This window comes from Mya arenaria, chromosome 7 (assembly GCF_026914265.1).
Source record: "Mya arenaria isolate MELC-2E11 chromosome 7, ASM2691426v1".
Classification (NCBI taxonomy): Eukaryota; Metazoa; Mollusca; class Bivalvia; order Myida; family Myidae; genus Mya; species Mya arenaria.
In genome coordinates this window covers 37,394,092-37,412,149 of record NC_069128.1, presented here as the reverse complement: position 1 = coordinate 37,412,149, position 18,058 = coordinate 37,394,092, and the positions used below count along the sequence as shown (strand labels likewise).

The following is an 18,058-nucleotide window of genomic DNA, read 5'->3' as shown; positions in this document are numbered from 1 at the left end:
GGATAAAGTTCATAGATTTTTGCTATGGCCTTTTAAGACTCAAATGATTTTTACTTGGAATTTTTCACTGTTTTTACCATTTGTTTTACAGCACTAGGCGAGAATTCATGAAACATCTTAAGTCATTTTTTTAACTTCAGTCAATTTAATTAAAATTTCATACTCAAATTAAAAGAAATTTATGGGTGTGTTTAACATTATAGTTTTTATTTTAATCAAATCAAAGAAAATAAAGTACTTCAGACATTATTATAAAGCTGTTATATCATTTGATCAGTGAGATTATAACTTAACTAAAGAAAATGAATACAGTTAGGAAATGACTTCAGTTAGGAAATGACTACAGTAAGGAAATGACTTCAGTTAGGAAATGACTTCAGTTAGGAAATGACTTCAGATGTTATATGACTACCAGCCTAGGTCACAAATCTGTACATTCCAAGGATGATATTTATGATATTAGAATCACAAACACATTCTTTCATAATAATATGTAACTTTACATCCTTGCATGTGAACTAAATCACTTCCATTGTGTCCAGTTCACTTGAACCTAGAGCTACTAAATATCAGTATATTTTTTTTTATTTTTTACTCCAATACTTAAATTTTGTTTATTATTTTTATAGCAATTTATATTAAAAGAAATTGTATTTTAAAGAAGCTCTAGCATATATTTTTAATCCATGGAAGTCAAAACTATACTGTTATTTTTACAGCAGAAACTAAATGTGCTTGTTAAATATTGTTGTACAGATTTAGATTATTGTTTGAATTTTACCCAATAAATTCTGAGAGCCATGTTTTAAAATGGTTAAGACAATAAGGTCCAATATATACAATGATGTGGTTCTAGTCAAATGCTGACAAAAACAACAGGCTTCAAGACAATGTTACATGGAAAACATTTCATTTTGATAAATTTAATATTGTGTACATACACATTTGGACATTATTGTTACAAAAAAACAGTGCCAAGAAAGTTACCCAATACAACCTTATCACTTTGTACATATAAAAGTTCGACCAGGATTATTTTTACAATGATAATTAAAAGTTATTTTTTATTTTTTATTATCCACATTCAAATTTGGTATTACTTGTGTTTAATCTATCATACCCCATTTTTTACAGTGAAATTCAGTTCTGTGTAGATTCCATCCCGGCCTATTATAAATAGTGAAACATGGTATTGCATATTATTGAAAGTAAAACTTGGTATTTGCAGAGGAAGAGGAGGAGGGTTGGGCCGGAGGTCGTGTTGTTGAGCGACCTGCAGACGGACGCGCACCAGCGGAACGTGATGCACTGCAGCGGGAGGCTGAGGAACGACGCAGACAAAATGCTGAAAAACGCCGAAACCGAGTGTCTGCACACAGTGTAGACCTTGAAGGTAAAAAATGATTTTTAAAAGTATGATTTAATTTCGAGGGCTCATAGACTATGAAGAACTTCCTAAATTGGTTCTTTATAAAACTACGTTTGAGATTATTATTTCATTTACTCCCATATCAAAATGATATTAGTTGGCTGAGCATTACTGTGCAATAAGTACTGTGAGGATAAATTACAACGCTTTTCACTTATATGCGTAGTAGTTATTGAACATTGTCCTTGACAACATGATACAGTTACTTCACCCACTTGATCCTTGTGAATGAGATCATAACCTCACGTGAACAAGTGTAATTTCAATATCTCAGGATGTGGGTGCCATAACTATTACTGATAGTCAGGATCATGAAAGTAGGGGTCAGTTTTCGAAACCGCCTATTCTGGAATGGACTTTTAATTTTCATATCTAATATTGACAGTCTTTTTGGGCAGGACGAAATATAAATATACAAGAACATTGACCTAAAAATGTCATTTGTTTGTAATTTGCTTGAGAAATTACTTGAGATTTCATTTGATAGATTAAATTAAAACAAAATACTTGATAAGTAGGCAATAAGTTTAACCCACTTTCGTGAACAATCTTACTAAATGTGGTTATTCAAATTTCTTTCACATAATGGATTTACTTTAAAAGTTGTTTTTTCCATTAAAAACTAAACGCTTATTCACGTTTTTGATAAAAAATTATAATCATGACATATTTGAATAATTAGTAGGTCTTAGAGACCTCAATTGTTTGTTAAGTGATTAGTTTTTAAGAGAATTTAACATTCGTTGAAATTTTATTACTGTTTGTCAATAGTCATAAAGTTTCTATATTGCTGGGCATGCCAAGGTGTCAAGTGTTTAATGGTCTTCAATTCGTCCTTAACTAAACCATCCTAAAAGTTATTCATTACTTGTGGCCAAAGCAGGCTAATTTTTTAAATTATGGATGTTTGTTAGTGATTGGAAATCGGACAAAAATCATAATCAATTATTGGAAATAATCAAAGGGGTTATTTCAATTATTCATCAATTTAATATACATAACTTAAAATGAAATAATGATCATTTTTTTGCTGAAATTAATTTTATGAATTATGTATTATGAAAATGCCATTCTGCCAATGATACACATATAATATATGCTGTTAAAATAAAGACCTCAAAAGCACACAGAAGGGCCACGAATTTTTGTAAAATTCCCAATAAAAAATTATGTCAAGTTAAATACTTGAGTATTTACATGAACTGCTTGCCAGCAAGATTTATCAGAAATTTTAATGAATGAGTATCATTTAGTTTAGTATTCATTTATTAAAAAATCTTCAGGTTGAAATGAAAGTGTCAGAGGCTCATGATAAGGTGGGTCTCTAGTGTAGGTAAAGAGGCTATCGTAAATAAGGTTATAGTGCACCTATAAACCTCAAATGACAACAAGTCTAATTGTAAATAGACGTTCTTATGAGTTCTTTAATTTTTAAATATTAAGAAAATCATTCTTTAGGATATCAATATTTTTTAATCATTTTCTAGCTTTAAGTATTTTAAGGAGTTAATTGTTATAAAGTTAAAGAGTTATTTCTTGGCATATTAATATTTCTGGAATTAATTAAATATAAGATATGAAAGCTTTGTACGCCAGATGGAAGTTAATGTACTTGGATCAGAAAAATAGACCTCCAAATGGTAAACATTAGTTTTGTTTTCTTTTATGATTTTATTAAACTGTACTTTTAGTGAGCTACGTAGTACTCAACAATTTTGTTTTCTTTTATGACTTTTTTAATCTATTGTTATAGTACTGGACAGTTTTCTTTTCTTTAATGACTTTGTTAAACTGCTGTTTTTACAAATATATATTCATCAATAAATATAGATACATATTGAATTGACTTGACTAATGACTTAATAAGTCAATTGACTGCTGTTTTTTGTGCTTGTTTTTTTTTATATAGAAGAAGATTCATGGTTTTGTTGAAGCAATGTTGTTGGCAGTGACATCTTAATGGCCAATTGGGGTTATTTGCAATCTTTAATGTTGACCATTATTCCATGACAAACAATGGCTTTTACAACACTCAATTTCTCATTTGGCCGCGCCCATATAATTATAAACCAACCATACAAAAACACTTATCAAACTTCATTCATACCAGCCCCTAATGTAACCTACTATTGTCTTTACCTTCAGACCAGAACTCATAAGAATCTAATTCACACATTCATGTTATATGCTTTGATCTAACTTAAAGTAATGACAACTGCTTACCAAGTTTCCTTCAATTAATTATGGAAGATACAGTATGTCCAGTAATTAAGAACAAGACTAGCAGATGTCTGTAACTAATATTTCAAAGACTATGAATTAGTACTAGACCATAACAAAATATAGTAATTAGTAACTATGATTTCCTCATGTGGACTTGTAGAGAAATCCTCATTCAATCAATTTAAGAAAAATATAAATAATCAATTTTGATATTTAAAATAATGAACTGTTTTATAACTCTGTGACAGCATATCATATTTAAACATGTTTATATTCTCTAAAATTACAGGTTAAGTTGTAGCATTTCATGTCAAGCAGTGACAGTTACGGACTAGGAAGCCAGCAAATTCCCACAAGTTGGCATCAAGGTTGCATGAGGTAACACTGGAAGGGCATATAATGTTCAAGCGTGTTAATATACACTTTATTTTTACAGGTCAAGTGTTGGGAGCCCAGGGTTTCATGTCAAGCAGTGACAGTTTGGGACCAGGAAGCCAGCATTCCACAAGTTGGCACCAGGGCGGCCATAAACAACAGCAGTGGAAGGGGAGCCAACAGAGTCTTCGCAGTCATGGATCTAGAAAGACGTGTAAGTATGGGTGTTTGGTAGGCCGGAATAAATGGTGTCGTTCAGGAGCATAGCTAGCAATACACACAAGCCATATATATATGCTCATGCCTATTATTATTTTTGAAAGTAAAAAGGCGCAAAATTTGGTTAAATTTGGGGGTGAAATTGGGAAAGGCTCTACATGAAGGCTGGTGTGTTACATAAACATTGGTCTAGCTATGCCCCTTGCTATTGTCTGAGTCTTGTCAGCATTATACCACCCTCCTAATGTGACATCATTGTATATTAATTGTCAATATTTTGTTTTAGGAAATCGTCACACTGGCATTACAAAAGCTGTAATTTTGAAAAAGTTTTATTATTTTGGTGGTGTAATGCTTTTTTTGTTGTATATATAGATATCCATCAATGTTTAAAGTTTAAGTATAATAAAGTAATAATAATTATAATTATGTAAAAAAAATGTAGTCACATTTTATTTTCTACCATGCCACAGTCAATATATTGTTTGTTTGGAGTTCCCCTACCAATTTTTTTAGTTGTCAGTAGGTAGGTCAGATAGGTGTTTTTATTATTTGTTTTTTTTATTTGTTTTTTTTCATATCTACCAATTAATTCAGTAATGAAAAATGAAGACAAAAATATGACCATTGGAGGGACTATAAAACGTGGCTTATTTTGTGAGTCACTTGGGAAAGGCCAAACAAACGCTCTATTATAGTTGTCCGATTAGCGCAGTGGTTAGCACACTCGCTTCTTACTCAGGTGTCCCAGGTTGGATTTGTGGCTTGGGCCCACATGAGTTTGGTTTGTGTTCACCAACCGGACAAGTGGGTTTCCTCCTGTTTCCCCAACAACACAAGATTATACTCTTGCGTAACGTCATGCCAACGAGAGTAATTAATATAATGTTGTAAAAACTTGTTTGAAATAAGTTTAAACTAAACTCTATATTAACTGTGGCCATGTATAGAATTCTGTTGTGCCTTGTGGTATTCAAAGCATTCATATCAATGTTGTACACTGTATTACATAGTATGTATTGTGTGTATTATTTCAAACTTCTCTTTATTTCAGCTTTGTCTTGTATGATAATTTCATTCTTACTCATCAAGATATACATCAAGATGTATGTACATGTAATCAGAATAAGAAGGAGTTTCATGTCTTTAAACAGAGTTGATAATTTTTTGCATGTATATTTAGCCAACAGATGATTCTCGATATAGCAAGTCATGTATTTGCATGTTTAATTTTGCCCTCCAAAACAGAAATGAGATTGACTTAGTGGTAATGTCTGGTGTTCGCCCAACACCCAATAGTGGTAATGTCTGGTGTTCGCCCAACACCCAATAGTGGTAATGTCTGGTGTTCGCCCAACACCCAATAGTGGTAATGTCTGGTGTTCGCCCAACACCCAAATAGTGGTAATGTCTGGTGTTCGCCAAACACCCAATAGTGGTAATGTCTGGTGTTCGCCCAACACCCAATAGTGGTAATGTCTGGTGTTCGCCCAACACCCAATAGTGGTAATGTCTGGTGTTCGCCCAACACCCAATAGTGGTAATGTCTGGTGTTCGCCCAACACCCAAATAGTGGTAATGTCTGGTGTTCGCCCAACACCCAATAGTGGTAATGTCTGGTGTTCGCCCAACACCCAATAGTGGTAATGTCTGGTGTTCGCCCAACACCCAATAGTGGTAATGTCTGGTGTTCGCCCAACACCCAATAGTGGTAATGTCTGGTGTTCGCCCAACACCCAATAGTGGTAATGTCTGGTGTTCGCCCAACACCCAATAGTGGTAATGTCTGGTGTTCGCCCAACACCCAAGAGGTCATGGGCTGAAGCAAAACAACAAGCATCTTTGCTTGGCATTTTTTGCAAGACGTCAGTTACCAATTGTATAAAACCCTGATAAGTTGTTCACAAGCCACTTTGAACCTTTTAATGAAATGATTGGTTAGTAGTAGTTATTGGATAAATATTGGCCAATCAATTACTGTTTTGGCTCATTTTGAAACCAAGTAGTTAACCAGTGGTATTCAATTAGCTGTTGTGCTGGTTTCTACCCAGACAATGGATAATAGAGTAAATCATATCAGTTGACAGCTGTCGTCACTTTTGAGCGGAAATTAATTAGTATTTAAACTAAATCTGAAGAACATTTAAAAATCATCCAACTTTTACGTAATAAAGTTGATTTCTGATTGTCTGGTTTTAAACTGTTTCAGGCGAATCCCAGCTGGGTGTTGGCAAACAAATGAACGAACCTGACAATGGTCATATCTCTGACTCACCCGTTATATCAGACGATGTCATTAAGACTAGTCATAACGCTCTTTCTAACCCTAGCAAGTCTTTGACTGCTTCGTCCCCTTCAAAATCTCGCTCGCTTCAGTCTCGGTCCACTGGTGTGCGTGCAAGTCCAACCCCAGACTCAGCACGATCAGAAGAGACGGCAAAGGCATCTGTCACCTCTGACGACATACTTGCGTCCAATGAAAGCACAAGATCAAAATATTTAGGGTCGATGACAGATATTTCAAATATTCCTTCTGTAATGGGTCAGAGTATTTCAAAGAGACCCAAACCTTACACATCAGGCTACGGAGCTAGTGAAAACTTAGTACGAGGCTCAGAAAAAAAGCGGCCCTATTCTTTCCGCACTTTTACCTCAGCAAGGTCATCTAACCTGAATCTGCAAACTCCGTCAATGACCCTTCCACGAATGGGGTCTAGCGTTTCAGACCCCTTTCTCTTCAAGTCACATGACCTTGATGATGATGTCGCTTATAGTGACGTTCCATCAACCCAAACACAAATCTATGTTGACCATTTTGATGACGATACCACGGTTAGCAACGCAGGGGACTTGCATATGTATACTGGCCCATTGGTCATCCCAGTTATGCCCAAACTTGGTAAAACCTATTACACATCGTCGAACAGTACAAGTCTAACAGCCACACCCAGAACTGGGAAGAGTTTTAGGCGCGGTGATCACTTGTCTGTGTGTAAGTTAAATAAGATCAACTAAAATGGTGTTCTGTCCTGAATTGATTCTCGAACGGGAGTTTCAGGTGTTCAATTTTCTTCTTGAGTTCTAAACTAGAGTAGTTACTTTGGTTTAATATATAGTAGTGTTACTATCATTATGTATAAAGTCTCTGGCAGAAACTGGTTAGCTTTCTTTGGTTAAACTGTGTGTTTTTCAGGTTTATTGTCTCGCGTTTTTTAAAAGTAGCCATGGTTCTTGGGTATTTCTATATTTTGGTTTTTTAATCAACTTTTTCTCAATCAATACTGTGTGAATTAATTCCAATGCCTGTGTCTACAGATGTATATAACACATTCCGAATCTCACAAGTGTCTGGGCCCCCTACATCTGTACGGGTGCCTCAAGAGAAATCACGGGCTCGGGCCCGCGGTATGTTCAACACCCGTTTACAAATTAGCTGATATACTGCTTTCCAACATAGATTTTATAGGCATGGGCTATATCTAACACCAACATAAATTGTTCAATGATTGCAAAAAACAAATCCACATACAAATGAAGAAGTCTAATAAAACCTATTGGTATTAATTGATTTTTTTTTTTTAGTTTTGACAGTAAGGTTAAATTATGCTGATGGTTGAGATTATAATGTTATTATTATTTTGAATCTCAGAATTCAAATGTCACTACATAATCATGCGAATATCATCTTTATTTTTTTCTAAATTTGCTTTTTGCTTCAATTTTCAAGATATATTTAAAACCAATTAATTACATATAAACACCACCACAACGAACGACATTATGGCACAGTTGTTTAACTGGACTTAAATACTTTTATACCAGCTTCTAATTATAGCAGATAGTCAGATGTGCTAACCACTACACCACAGCAGATGATGATATTTCAGAGCTTATAATACTTACTTATGTACGAGCTTCATTCTAATTATATCCTCGACAGCGGGTAGTCAGGTGGACGGTGGCGCAGACTCGAGCTCTGCCCGCGGGAGTGTCGTGTACGGCCCGGACGGTCAGGTGATCAAAGTGGGCGAGACAATGAAACTGTCCGCCCGGGCTCCTGATATTGTCAACATCCATGATGCCAATGTGCTCCCGCCTCACCATATAGGTACAGCCCCTTGAAAACAATAGCATGGTGTGATCCCATTAACATTTGAATGCCCCTAAATGCAATTTTTTACCCTGATGATGTTACCTCATTTACCTAAGACCTCTTATTGCAAATTTTCACCTCATTTGCCTCAGACCCCTTACTATGAATTATATATGTGATTGTGTTATGTCATTAGCCCACGGTGGCAGATCCATGGTCTTGTTGTTACACACTTGAATGTCAATCCAGGGGTCGCAGGCTCGATTCTCCTCCGCACCACTAAAAAATACTAATTGTCTTCCGGGAGGGACGTTAAATTGGGGCTCATAAAGGTTACCCTGATTATGACATCCAGTTAACATTTATTATTTAGATCTTGGATAACCTATTTTCATCAAGTTATCAGCTAGGGTTAGCCTTATTTGACATTGTTTGAATTTTTCAAATAAAAAATATATTTTGCTCATTTGATCATTCAAATAAAAATGCACCATCAGTATTTTTATTTGTTTTATGGTTTTTGTATTAACAAACCAAGAATAAAACCACACATGTACATCTGATTTGGTGAGTAAAAGTTTGGGTACTGTAAAAGGAATAGTTTTATATCAGAAACTAACATTTGCAATGTAGTATGTTTTATTTATTGCACTTACTTGAACTAGTCTCCATGGAAACGGAATAGTAGGTAAAGCAAAATTTTGGTAAGAAGTTTTTTTATAAGGAAAATAAAGTTTTTGTTTGAAGGAATTTTATAGCCTATTTTATGGATTGGTTATCAACAGAACATTTTATGCATGTTATTTATAAACTTGACAGCTTTTTGAAGAAAAGACGAGAAATTGTTTTAGCCTCAGTGTCGTTGTTGACGAAAACCTCGTCATACAACTTACTTAACCTTGGCCTTAACTTAAAAGAATTTCTACCTATTCACATGAAATGTGTGCATATGCTGCAAGAGACAATTATACCGACATATGCAAAATAGACTATAACACTTCGCTTTTAATAATTGTTCAGTTCTGAACCTTGATATATTGAAATATACTCTTGCAAAGAGTACATGTTGCCAGAGACAATTTTACCGACATATGCAGAAGAGTTATTATTGTTGAGTTATGCCCCTTTATAATTTGAAAAAGTATCACAAGATTTTTTACTTGGCCATAACTTAATAACTATTCAAGTTATTCACATGAAACTTTGTACAGTCATCTGGTGAGAGAAAATATGCAGATGTGTAGCATCAAAAGCCCCTATTATCATACTTGCTTAAATACTTGTAGAGTAATGTCCCTTGAAATAAAAACAACCAACTGAGCGTTGTTATTCGTATGTGATGCTCTTTAACAGTTACTCTTATTTGGATCAGTGTTGTAATTCATTATTTTAAGTTTGTCTTTTGATTTCAAATCTGAATTCTCATTGATATTGCTATTGCATATTATATATGAAGAAATTCAATAAGTATATACATTAATTTACAAAAAAAATGCATTATAATGTATTCGCTATTGCATGTTATATATGAAGAATCTCAATAATTATAAATATTAATTTACATAAATATGCATAATAGTGTATCATTAAATTATGCTGATTATAATAGTATGTAAAATATATCATAATAATTATGCATATATGCACTCTGCTAAATAACCGTAACGCAATAGTCCTTAAATTAGGTATTTTAATATTCTAAGAAATTGTATTTTTTTTAATTTTGTTCATGTTAAATTTTGTAGTACATTTCAATTTTATTTAATGCATCTGTGCCTTATTTTTAATGAAGAATTTTCTTTATAAAATCCCTTATAAAGTTTAAAGAACTAAATTAAAAAAATAAAAATAAACTGTCATTCGAAATCTGAAATCGCAAATTGATGACCAAAATGGCTTTTCAGCATTTTATGAACTTGGAGTATGTATTGTTCTTGCTACTAACCATGTTTCATATCCTCACATTGTAGACGCTAGTGACGAATCGGACGCTGAAGTACCAGATGCCTGGAAGGGAAGCCAACGCCCAAGGTCAGGGCGTCGATCCGAGGCAAGCATTACCAAACGAAGAGGTAGCGTAGCAACTGTGTTTATTTTGGGGATTGAAAGTGAAAATGTTTTAAGTTCCTTTTGTTGTTAGAGGATTTGGATTTTTTTTGCTTTTATTCTATGATTTGTTTAAATTATGAATAAATTCACTGAGGCCATTGTAATATTATCGTAATATAGCGCATAATGTATGCTTTGACCAAAGGTTTTGAAAGAAAATAATTTTATTTCCTCTTCTATTTATCATGGATGTCTTTCACATTTTGTGCAATAACCTTGGTATAGCTAAAAATAACTTTCAAGATATTCACATCAAACTTTGTACACATGTTGCCCGAGACAATATGCAAATGTTTTGTAAGCAAGGCCATAGATCTGGCATGAATAGTTGTCAGGTTATGCCTTTTTTCACTGAAAAATCAATATAGAATCTAAATATGTATCCCTTTACTATTATTATGTCTCCCCCTCTCTGGGGGAGACATATTGTTTTTGCCCTGTCCGTCAGTCCGGTAGTCCGTCAGTCCGTACGTCACACTTCGTTTCCGATCGATAACTGGAAAACCGCATGACCTAGGATCACCAAACTTGGTAGGGAGGTTGGTCGTGATGTGTAGAGGATCCCTATTGTTTTTGGGGTCACTAGGTCAAAGGTCAAGGTCACGGCGACCCCCAATATAAAAAACATTTCTGCTCAAAATCTTGAGAACGGTTTGACCTAGGTTCACCAAACTTGGTAGGGAGGTTGGTCATGAGGTGTAGAAGATCCCTATTGTTTTTGGGGTCACTAGGTCAAAGGTCAAGGTCGCGGCGACCCCCAATGTAAAAAACATTTCCGCTCAATATCTTGAGAACGGTTTGACCTAGGTTCACCAAACTTGGTAGGGAGGTTGGTCATGAGGTGTAGAAGATCCCTATTGTTTTTGGGGTCACTAGGTCAAAGGTCAAGGTCGCGGCGACCCCCAATGTAAAAAACATTTCCGCTCAATATCTTGAGAATGGTTTGACCTAGGTTCACCAAACTTGGTAGGGAGGTTGATCATGAGGTTTAGAAAACTCCTATATTTTGGGGGGTCACAAGGTCAAAGGTCAACGTCGCTGTGACCTCTAATGTAAAAAAATATTTCCGTGCAATATCAGGAGAATGCTTTGTTCGTTTCCGATCGATAACTGGAAAACCGCATGACCTTGACCTAGGATCACCAAACTTGGTAGGGAGGTTGGTCGTGATGTGTAGAGGATCCCTATTGTTTTTGGGGTCACTAGGTCAAAGGTCAAGGTCGCGGCGACCCCCAATATAAAAAACATTTCTGCTCAAAATCTTGAGAACGGTTTGACCTAGGTTCACCAAACTTGGTAGGGAGGTTGGTCATGAGGTGTAGAAGATCCCTATTGTTTTGGGGGTCACTAGGTCAAAGGTCAAGGTCGCGGCGACCCCCAATGTAAAAAACATTTCCGCTCAATATCTTGAGAACGGTTTGACCTAGGTTCACCAAACTTGGTAGGGAGGTTGGTCATGAGGTGTAGAAGGTCCCTATTGTTTTTGGGGTCACTAGGTCAAAGGTCAAGGTCGCGGCGACCCCCAATGTAAAAAACATTTCCGCTCAATATCTTGAGAATGGTTTGACCTAGGTTCACCAAACTTGGTAGGGAGGTTGATCATGAGGTTTAGAAAACTCCTATATTTTGGGGGGTCACAAGGTCAAAGGTCAACGTCGCTGTGACCTCTAATGTAAAAAAATATTTCCGTGCAATATCAGGAGAATGCTTTGTTCGTTTCCGATCGATAACTGGAAAACCGCATGACCTAGGATCACCAAACTTGGTAGGGAGGTTGGTCGTGAGGTGTAGAGGATCCCTATTGTTTTTGGGGTCACTAGGTCAAAGGTCAAGGTCGCGGCGACCCCCAATATAAAAAACATTTCTGCTCAAAATCTTGAGAACGGTTTGACCTAGGTTCACCAAACTTGGTAGGGAGGTTGGTCGTGAGGTGTAGAGGATCCCTATTGTTTTTGGGGTCACTAGGTCAAAGGTCAAGGTCGCGGCGACCCCCAATATAAAAAACATTTCTGCTCAAAATCTTGAGAACGGTTTGACCTAGGTTCACCAAACTTGGTAGGGAGGTTGGTCATGAGGTGTAGAAGATCCCTATTGTTTTTGGGGTCACTAGGTCAAAGGTCAAGGTCGCGGCGACCCCCAATGTAAAAAACATTTCCGCTCAATATCTTGAGAATGGTTTGACCTAGGTTCACCAAACTTGGTAGGGAGGAAGTACAAATTTCATGTCCATCATTGATTATTTCTCACCTACGACCACACAATGGGGGAGACATGCGCTTTTTCAAAAAAACAATCTCTAGTTTTTTTCTATTATTAATGTGCGTATCTTTAGTTTTTCCCAGGTTGTCTGAATTGTGTTGAAATTAACCATGAACATTTTTAAGTAAGCATGTTTTTTTATAATTTGTCTTACGGAACGCTAAATGTCATATACATGGAACAATTGCAGATGTGTATGCAACTGATTCGATCCATGAGAATGAATTTATCTGTGGTTCTTTAGATCAGCTGAGAAATAGTTGCGCACAAGGCCAATGAAGTTGACCTTAAAAGCTAACAAATGAGCTTTATTTGGCTTAATTAACCCCATCAGGCCAGCAATATATATATACTAAACAGTTAGAATTAGCTTGCTTTTAACAAACAACATTTCCTTATCAAGAGAGTTTAGAGAAAGACTAATATGGCATATTTTAGGTTGAGGAAGAAAAGATAAAACATTAAAACTATTGAATGCCGGAACTGACAATCCATAGCGAAAATTTAATGATTGAAACATGTCTTAACATGTTTTAAACACGTTCTAACATGTTATTTCGAAATGTTTGAACATGTTTTGAACATGTTTTAAACATGTTTAAACATGCACGTTAAATGGCACCACGATCTAACATGATCAGTAAACAATCGTGATTAGTCATGTTTGATGATCAAAAAAAGAGTAACATGGTCAATCACATTTTGACATGTTTTTGTTCTATCCAGCTATCATGCTTTGACATGTTTGAAAACGTTGGTCCAGCTGCCAGTTCCAATAAAGATCTTAGTCCTAAATTGAAATTATATTAGTGTCGTATTTTTCTGATTTTGCAATTGAAGTTCTTGAATTAAACTTGAGACAGTTTTGAAAATTAACACAAAGTTAGGGAAATAATAAAAAATAAAAAAGGGGTCATAGGGGACATTTGTATTGATTTAAGTTTATTGTTGCTACGATTAAGATCCTTGAACAAATTGGGCCCCTGACTCTTCAATGTAGATGATTTATGGTACAAATTACATTTTCAAGGTGAACAGGAACCGCAGATACAGATCACCGTGACAACGTGTGGTGAGGACAATGTGCACTTGTCTATTCTTGTCGATTGTAGTTGCCCGTTCTAGAACAATTTTCACCAATTTTCAGTTTGTCGCAGAAACGGCTAGATGTAAAAAATAAACTTGATTGTGGGATATCATGTAACATTTAAAACATAAGCTGAATATAGCTTTTTACAGACATGTATTGTATTATTAGAGCACATGTTTCATTGGCTTCTGTGAGAACAATTTTCAATCATGGCTTCTCGTTGATTGTAAGATCAAGTTGCCCATTTTAGAAGTTTACACAAGCTAGACGTAAAACTTTGATTGTAATTGTTCATTTAAGAGCTTTTTCACAGGCTTTCGGTGGATCATATAAAATGTTCTTAGCGTTGATTGCCGTTGCCCCTTTTAGAAGGTTTTTACAAACTAGATGTAAAACTTTGATTGTTATAGTTCATTTTAGGACATTTTCACAGGTCTTAAATGGATTATATGAAACATTTTTCTCATTAATTGCAGTTGCCAGCTTCAGACCTTTTTACAAGCTCAGTGTAAATCTTTGAGTGTGATTGGTCATTTTAGAACGTTTTCACTGGCTTTTAATGGATTGTATGAAGCACTCTTTTCTTGTTGATTGTAGTTGCCTATTTCAAAGGTTTTCACAAGCTAGATGTAAAACAAAAGAATTGTGTTTATTCATTTTAGAACGTTTTTCACAGGAACTGTTGTAGTGGACCATAGTAGATGTTCTAGATCATTAAACACAGCCCAAAGGACTTTTAAACACCGGCGAAAGTTGAAATTCTTAATGATTTAGCCTTAATGTACTTAATGATTGCCTACCTGCAATTTCATTGGCTGAAAATGTTAGTTGTATTCTAAACAAAGGATGCAGAACTTGCATATTTTCACTGTGTGGAGGTTAAGGCTTTTAAAAGCTTTTTTTGCAATCACTCAATGGTATATGTTGGAGAATGCGCATTTGAAAAGATAAAATGCTATGAACTCTTTTTTCCTTTGTAAAAACCATTCATTATAATGTTGCACTCCTTGTTGTCGTGTGGCAAGAATGACAAGGTTTTGATTGTGTGCAGCATATGTTGTGTTTTTTACATAATGCATATGATACATTGTAGTGCATTAAAATTTCATTTAATTGAAGATATTATTCACTCTTCAGTTTTTATGTGGTCTGCGAGCATGGCAGACAAATAGTGATTACTAGGAAAAATGATTTCAAGACAGACTACAAATTTGTTTTTGCTTCATAATATTTTGATTGGCTTACAGAAATTGACCTTCACAGCGGTGACATCGATGCGACGCTGTCACTGCGCAGCTGGGCTTACGGAGTTCGACCAACTGAAAAGGCAGACAGTCGACTAAGTCTACCCTTGTACCTGAATGCCGGTATTTGCCGCACAATGTTGCTCAGAACTCTCTTTTTTTGCATGGCACTTTGAGTCATGTTTGTTATACCCTTCACATGCAATGCTCACATTCCTTTGGTTTTGTCTAACAGCATCCAGCAGCAGGGCATTCCTGTCATTACTTTTATTTGAGAATTTCTGTACCACCTCAAACTTGAAATTGAGTGTCATGGTAATGACATTTTGAGGATCATTTCCATTGTTGAAAACCTACACAGCATGCCACAATGTTGACATTCAATTCAGTTGATTAAACATACCTATGCTAAAAATATGGTTTTGTTCAACGAGTTTTGCTACCATTGTTGTTATTTAGCTAAATTCCTAAGCATACTTGTTTGACCAAACTAACACACTTGAGTTGATGCCCAATTCTATGGTGGCTGGTAGCATCCATTTTCATTAAGCAAGATTTTTTGTCTTCAGCTTATAAAAAGTCATGGTTAAGCCAAAAATATATGTATTATTTTGCATTCAGACTAGAACATGTCACGGTAAAATACAACTATAAAGAATTTTTTCGATCTTTAATTTTTAAAGATGTTTAAAATTGTATTTATGCTCCAACATTTATTGCCTTACCTGCATGCAACCCTTTATGTGCCAAAGACTAAAAGATCTCACTGAATAAAAGTGGACACTACTGGCAACCATACATTTCACCTTGTTCTTGACAGTGTTTGTTAGTTTGTTAAGATGTCATTATATTGTTACTGAGAATTTATGAGTAGATGAATATTTCAACAATACCATTCTTGATGTTGAAATTTTGTTTTTCATTTTGACTATAAAGCCCTTGTTATAAGTCACAAGTTTGTTATTGCAGAAGTTTGTTCGTTTATATTTCATTTCGGAGCATGGGAGCCCCCATCATTTTGGCATAATCATCATAATTGCAGAAAAAATAAAAAATAAATATTCATAAGGACTTAAATAATTTTATAAGGAATAATATTTAAAGTTCTAAGGGTATTACCTCGGTATACACATCATTTTGCATAATCATATCATTATTGCAGACAATCAGGAGAGTTTTGATCTTGCTGCTGAAAGAGAAGCGTGGGAAGGAATAAAGCCGTCAACCTTCATTGGAACCCGCAGCGAGCCTGTGTCTGGGCGTAGCTCTGTTGTAGGCTCCAGGATGTCCCCAGAGCGATCTAAGTCAGAGGTGAAGGAGGGCTCTCCTAGAACGCCCGTCTTGCAACGTTCTCATAGTTCCCCAGTCTCAGATAGGTCAGATATCAGTGGCCGGGCACGGTCCCGAACTGACCGACCCCTGCGTCCACTGCAGAGCCAGCTGACCCACATGGAGGACAAGGCACAGATAATCCGAGAACAGACGGAGGTTTCCCACATCACAGACAAGGAGAAAACAGATCTAAGCAAGGTTTCCGAGCAGCTCGATACTGAAGTTCAAGACACCAAGTCTGAACAGCTTGGTCTTCAAAAAGAGGTCGTGCAGGAAGAAGTTGAAGTTGAAGTGGAGAGAGTGGTCAGTGAAGAGGAAACTGAGGCGGAGGCACCGTTGCACATGGAGGTCCACATTGGGACAGCTGCAGCGGACTCGCCATCGGAGAACCCACCCTCGGAGTCTCAAACGCCAAAATCTACATCACTAGTAGCGTCCCAACCGCAGTCAGTAACAGGCGATAGCCAAGAAGGTACACTCCGAGTGACTGCCGTGATATCGACCCCACACGTGTGAAATCCTAGAGTTGTTTATCCCACTGTTCTAGTTCTGTTTGTACCATCTAAAATGTTATTCACTATCTGACATGTAGCATTTAGCTAATCATTGGTTGATAGTTTTCCCTTTTCAGCAATGATGTTCTTCCAGAATGAGTTAGCTGTTTAACCTAATCTCTCACGTTAATTAGTCGATAATAGACGATAATATTATTCACAGATTATCTTCCAGGTACTCTTCACAGAAATATTTGATTATGCTTCACTGTTTCATAACAATATAAAAATTGTGACTCTTCGTCAGTGAAAATGAGTTCTGTGGTGGAAAATGAGTATTTTGATTCATAAGCTGACAATTATAGCTAATTTATGAAAATCGGCCCTTTTTTACAGTAGATCAATATTCAACTGATAATCGTTAATAACAGGCAGGTCTAATTTAATAACACTACAAGTAAATAAAAATTATTTAGAGTGGAGTCTGCTACTTAACTCCATGTTTTTTTTTCATCTGTTCATCAAATTGGGATCATCATCAGTTCTGTCGGTATCTACTTATTTCAAACATATTGTATTTGTACGCATATGTGTACATTGCAACCATTGGGTATGACCACTCATATATGATCTATTTATTTGTATGTACTGTATGCATTGTAAACAAAGGCTTTTTTTTCTTATCAAGTCTCATTGATATATGCGTTGTTTTTTCTAGGTAACATTACTGACTCCACAAGATTTATTTTCATAGACAACGTCACAATTTATATTCATGTCTGATCTAACATGTGTTACTACTCACCGTGTGCAGTTGTGTGTGTTTCAGGTTTGATAAGCCCGTTATCATGGCGTTTACTGGCTGGGGAAAAATCAACGTTCATTTAGATTAACCTGCTTACTTCAAAACTTGATATTTGTACCAAATTAGTTTTTTGCACTGTGTATTTATAAAAAAATATATATCGCTATTTTATTAAAACGGAATGCCTAACATGAAATTATTTTATTGACAAATGATTAACAACATGTTTTTTTAACAATAACCATCCTAAGAACAATCACCTAATCAGATGCCGCAATTAAATATTAATGTGCTATTATTATCAAAAAATTAATGCATGCATGCACGTTGCTAAAACTGCTATTTTGAGCTTATAATGGCTGATTAAACTTTTAACCTCAAATGCT

The 18,058-nt window shown here is 35.6% G+C and overlaps 1 protein-coding gene across 12 annotated transcripts in view; it reads left to right on the top strand.

The window, feature by feature from the left end:
- The window catches only part of LOC128240716 (titin homolog), an 84,855-nt gene that overhangs the window by 19,894 nt on the left and 46,903 nt on the right, over positions 1-18,058 (top strand). For all 12 annotated transcript variants that reach the window (XM_052957495.1, XM_052957491.1, XM_052957499.1 and 9 more), the window contains 4 exons: positions 1,229-1,393; positions 4,089-4,241; positions 8,187-8,354; positions 10,310-10,411. In XM_052957495.1, coding sequence (XP_052813455.1) covers positions 1,229-1,393; positions 4,089-4,241; positions 8,187-8,354; positions 10,310-10,411 — 588 coding nt within the window. The remainder of the gene's footprint in view (positions 1-1,228; positions 1,394-4,088; positions 4,242-8,186; positions 8,355-10,309; positions 10,412-18,058) is intronic.